The sequence below is a fragment of the Bactrocera neohumeralis genome, unplaced genomic scaffold, assembly GCF_024586455.1.
Source record: "Bactrocera neohumeralis isolate Rockhampton unplaced genomic scaffold, APGP_CSIRO_Bneo_wtdbg2-racon-allhic-juicebox.fasta_v2 cluster10, whole genome shotgun sequence".
NCBI lineage: Eukaryota > Metazoa > Arthropoda > Insecta > Diptera > Tephritidae > Bactrocera > Bactrocera neohumeralis.
In genome coordinates, this window is record NW_026089623.1 from 8,082,824 (window position 1) to 8,085,603 (window position 2,780).

General features: G+C 32.6%; 1 protein-coding gene across 2 annotated transcripts; it reads left to right on the plus strand.

Annotated features, from left to right (window-relative positions):
* The first annotated feature begins 436 nt into the window (after window positions 1–436).
* On the plus strand, window positions 437–2,169 carry LOC126765091 (uncharacterized). Of its 2 annotated transcripts, none has more exons than XM_050482706.1 (4): window positions 437–710; window positions 1,263–1,494; window positions 1,605–1,761; window positions 1,842–2,169. In XM_050482706.1, the coding sequence occupies exons 2-4, from the start codon at window positions 1,264–1,266 to the stop codon at window positions 2,147–2,149; spliced, it is 696 nt and encodes a 231-aa protein (XP_050338663.1). In that variant the 5' UTR covers window positions 437–710; window position 1,263; the 3' UTR covers window positions 2,150–2,169. The 2 variants fall into 2 exon arrangements, with proteins under 2 accessions (XP_050338663.1, XP_050338664.1); XM_050482707.1 differs by having other exon boundaries at window positions 1,263–1,410.
* The last annotated feature ends 611 nt before the right edge of the window (window positions 2,170–2,780 follow it).

The following is a 2,780-nucleotide window of genomic DNA, read 5'->3' on the forward strand; positions in this document are numbered from 1 at the left end:
AGAAAAATAAAAACATACATATGCGTACTGTACTTATTTTATATATATACTGTACTTATTGACTGCATTATTATATATAATTATTTTTTAAGTTTTTATAAGTCGTTTTATCCATTGTAACCGAGCGATCTTCGAAGAAACATCATTTCTAGTATGCCACAAGACAAAATTAGAAATGAAGTTCATAAACCTTACGCTGTCAGATAAAACGATATACCTCCTCATCGCAGGTGCTAATACTTTCGATTTGCAAAGTAGAGATGGTGATCTGAGATTTATTAATCGAAAAATCGATTTTACGAGCCAAGAAAATCGAGTTTTTAAATCGATAAGTAGTACTGGATCGATTCATTGGATTGATACATCACCCTTTTAAATCGACATTCGATTTTTTTGGTTTTTGTATTAACGATACAATTAGTGTTAGGTGATCGTATTACAAGAGTGCTGCCGGTTAATTACTCAAAAACTCACGAGATGGCTATGTGTTTAGTTTCCTTCGCCTCACTTCTCTTCAATAGAAAAAAGTTACGTTTATAATCTATAACTTTTTTTATCCGTTCTGTGATTGCGTCATCACATCATTCGATTAATTTGTTTGTTGTTTGTTCGTTTTTTGACTAAGTGACTGTTTATTAAACATACTGTGAACAACGAAATAAATACAGATTTTTCTGTAGTGTTTGTTGCGGAATAATAACTAATTGAAAGTACGTACATAAATAAAGCGCTCCTAATTTTTTTTGATGCTATAATTTTCAGTTTGTTCTGTTATTTGTGATTATTAAATCTAGCCATGTACATATGTAAGTCATTTAAATTTACTTGTGCATATGAATAATTACTAATGAGCGTTGAAATAACTAATAAGTAATATGTGGAATTCCCAATTGTTGGAAATGTTCATATTTTACTATTACTTCATGTCCGTTCATCTATATAACCTAAAAATTGTTTGTTTTGTATACATAAAAAATAATAAAGCTCCCATCATTTTTTATTTACATAAACTACCGATTTTACTCGAATTTTATTTTAATCAACTTACGTATTCATAATACATATAGTTTTTTCTCGTAAGTAAAAGTGCTGCTAGGTAAGACCACCGGGTGAGGGATGGGATAATATTTGATGCTAATGGGAATAAGAATTGATGCTAATTATTGCTAATAGGATTTTGAATATCACTCAAAGCTAGTATATAATTAGTTACTAAGTTTCATTGTTTATAAAGTTTAATGAGAAACTAATGTATTTTTCAGCATGTCGGGTAAAAGTGATCTATGGAATCATTTCATAAAAATGGACTTAGGAAACACATGCAAATATTGTCACCAGGAAGTAAAAGCTAAGGGAAACACAACAAACTTGCGTAATCATTTACTAAGACGACATTCAACAATTAACACTGTAAGTGTCAAAAAGAAGAGTGAGTGTGAAAGTGGTGGTGGTAGTAAATGTGATAATGCACGAAATGGTGAAGGACATGAACAAGTTAGTGCTGTATTTCTTATACCAGATTCTTTATTTTCCAATTTGTTGAGTTTGAAAAAAATAAGACTCAAAGTTCGATAAATCAAAATAACTATGGTTTTTTATTTTAGGTTCTTGACAACATGATTTTAGACATCGTGCCAGTTCCACATTTGCAAAATGCTGATAATACGGATGCTGAAAGCGTGGCTTCTTCTGCTGCCTCTCTATCAGTCTTAAAACAGCAAACATTGACATCTTGCTTAACAAATATAAAATCATTTGGAGGTAAGACATAATACAAATCTTTTTTCAATCACTTTTCATGAAAATCAGATGCATACAGAATCGAAACTTGTAACTTTCAGATAATGGTGTTAAGCGTGGTCAAATAACAAATGCAATAGTCTTCATGATAGCAAAGGATGGTTTACCTCTCAATACTGTGGAAAAAACAGAATTTCAATATTTAATGAAAGCAGTAGCACCGCTTTATAAAGTTCCAGCCAGAAAAACAATTACTCATATGATTGACGATAAATATGACATTCTTTCGACACAACTGAAATTAAAAATACAAGAAGTAGAAGCATTACCTTTAACTGCAGATGTTTGGACTGACTCGCATAATAGTCAAAGCTACTTAGCCTTAACTGGTCATTGTATATACATATGAAAATAAATTAATGAGCATAATTTTTGGAATTGCGCGCCAAAAAACAATGGAGCAACTTTGACCACTAAAAAGTTTACAGATATTCTTACTTTGGTCTATATTATGATATTCTAAAGTTTCGTCAAAATCGGAGAACCTGGGGTACAAAACCATGTCGCCAATTGATGGAATGACGCAAATATATTAAGACCACTAGAAGTAATAACAAAAGAAATTTCGGGAGAAGATTATTGTTGAGAATACCAAAAGTCACACTTGTACACATACACATTGTGTGTGTGTGGAAAGGGGATGAACAATGAAGATCTCAGAGAGAGGCAAAGCTCTCTCTTCTCTTTGTTCTCTCCCTCTCTACATAAGAACGTTTTTGTTTCAGGTTTGTATGCACATGCGTGCCCTATTTACTTACTTGCAAACAACGAGAGCGTGCGCAGGGATGTCCAACTTATTCCAGTGTGAGAGCGTCTCAAAATTAGCGTTTTTTATGACATTCATTGTAGCCAGATCAGAAAAAAGCTATTTTTGGGCATTTTAAATAAAACACCCAATTCGCATTTTCCACACCACCTATGAGGTATGCAAAAGGGCGCGTTACCGAAGTTATTTTTGGGTGCTCGGTTCCTCAGTGGGC

Coding starts and splice junctions, on each gene's coding strand:
- LOC126765091 (XM_050482706.1), top strand. CDS start 1,264: ATGTCGGGTAAAAGTGATCTATGGAATCATTTCATAAAAATGGACTTA. Junction 1,495..1,604: donor ATGGTGAAGGACATGAACAA/GTTAGTGCTGTA, acceptor TTTTTATTTTAG/GTTCTTGACAACATGATTTT. Junction 1,762..1,841: donor AAATATAAAATCATTTGGAG/GTAAGACATAAT, acceptor TGTAACTTTCAG/ATAATGGTGTTAAGCGTGGT.